We start from the raw sequence: 1660 nt of genomic DNA, 5'->3' as shown, positions 1-1660 counted from the left end.
AACAGTAGACAAGTATTTATTCCAAGAAAGTCACAAAAAGACATCTTATCAAAAAGTGTTTAATTGAACTTAACTGACAGCTTTCTAAGGAAGTCTTCATTGGGGACAAGAACAAATGGACAACATACAAACAACAGAAGAAGAGCAAATTCTGCTGATCATAGCGACTATACAGTGAAATCTTTGAGCCTAATTTACAGCAGTGCTCTGAAAGAAGGGGCAGAGAGAAAAATGAGGTGGTTAAAGACCAAATGATGTTTTGCCTGATCAGATGGAAAAGATGGGTTAGGAGAATGACCATTCCTCCTTCACCTCCTCCTTTGCTCCATTTATTCTGAAGTGATGGTGAGGGTGAATGACAGCAGGGTGGAGGAGAATGGAGACTGATGGAGAGGAGAGTGACAGGTCCATCTGTCACTCAGCCACTTTCTGGTTTTCTTGGTCTCTCGTTCATTTTCTCCCTTTCTGGTCAGCATGGAGACAAATGAAGGGATGAAAGATGGGAAGTGGTCATCGCTACTCCATGGCTTCCTGATTCTCTTGGTCTGCGCTGATCTCCTCGCTGGCCTCTTTGCCCTCCTTGCTCCTCTTGCTCTTCTTGTGTTTGTGCCGTCTGTGGCTGTCCCCCTCCTCGCTGTCGTGCCTCCTCCTGCTACTGCTGCTAATGAAAGGTGAAGAGGACAGGAGAGAGAAAAAATGATCGGAAGAGAAGGGCAGGTGTAAGGAGATGGGAAGGAAGAGGAGGTGAAAAAGAGACACGGACAAAAAAAATGTTGAGATCAATACAGATGAAAGGTGAGAAGAAGAGAAATAGAGAAGAGAGGGCAAAGACAAAGGAGAACGAAGAGAGGAACCGTGGGTTAGACAGGGCGGAGAGGTGGAAAGAAAATAAAGTATTAAAAACTTTCATATTTTCAGGGTTTGTCAGTTGAGCAATTTTGTTCCTCTGATATTTCGATCCTCATATCACACATATGACATTTTTAATGACGTCAGCAAATTGTCTGAAAATTCTTGGGGGGATTGTTGTTGCTGTAAACTGTGACTTCAGTTTACAGCTGACTTTTTAATTGTTTAAAAACACTGAATCTCAACGTTTTAGAAGGACAGATCTCGATAAAACTAACACTTCGTGAGCTGCTACTGCTTTTAGTTTAAACTCTACTTTCATATGGAACAACTGAAAATTCGTAAAAGCTAAAATATTTCTGTTTAACTCACATGTTTACATTTCATTTCACAGCATAAGCTTAGCTCTAGAACACCAACGCTACGTGATTAAAAGTCCAATCATCTTGGAACCCTGTGTGTGTTGTCTACGCAATAACAGCCAATATTTTAGGGCTTCTGGTTTAGTTGGTGTGTATCAGGACTAATACTTCCTGTTCCTCCCAGTGATCAGTGTTTAAGGATACAGATATTATTCATTAGTTCTAAAAATAAAAAATTGCAATAGAGTTTATTTAATGCAATCCCTTTTTTGCCTGCTCATATATGATTGCCCTGAACAGGAAACCACAGAACCTCCAGAATCAAAATTTGTTGTCTGCAGAAATGCATGAATATTTACATAAAGTATCCATTTATAGTATTCACAGGAGTTAAACTAAGCCCAATAAATAAAACAGAGAGCAACTTTCATCAGCGTTAACTATGTGAC

General features: G+C 40.1%; 1 protein-coding gene across 1 annotated transcript in view; it reads right to left on the bottom strand.

Annotated features, from left to right (window-relative positions):
* Positions 1-516: 516 nt before the first annotated feature.
* The window catches only part of fip1l1b (FIP1 like 1b (S. cerevisiae)), an 11451-nt gene continuing 10307 nt past the window's right edge, over positions 517-1660 (bottom strand). Inside the window, exon 13 of the mRNA XM_013914323.1 lies at positions 517-661. Within this exon, the coding sequence (XP_013769777.1) occupies positions 517-661 (145 nt within the window). The remainder of the gene's footprint in view (positions 662-1660) is intronic.

The sequence above is a fragment of the Pundamilia nyererei genome, unplaced genomic scaffold (genome assembly GCF_000239375.1).
Source record: "Pundamilia nyererei isolate P.nyererei 1_Seehausen unplaced genomic scaffold, PunNye1.0 scaffold00187, whole genome shotgun sequence".
Lineage (NCBI taxonomy): Eukaryota > Metazoa > Chordata > Actinopteri > Cichliformes > Cichlidae > Pundamilia > Pundamilia nyererei.
The sequence above is the reverse complement of the archived record's forward strand: the minus strand, read 5'-3'. Positions and strand labels throughout refer to the sequence as shown.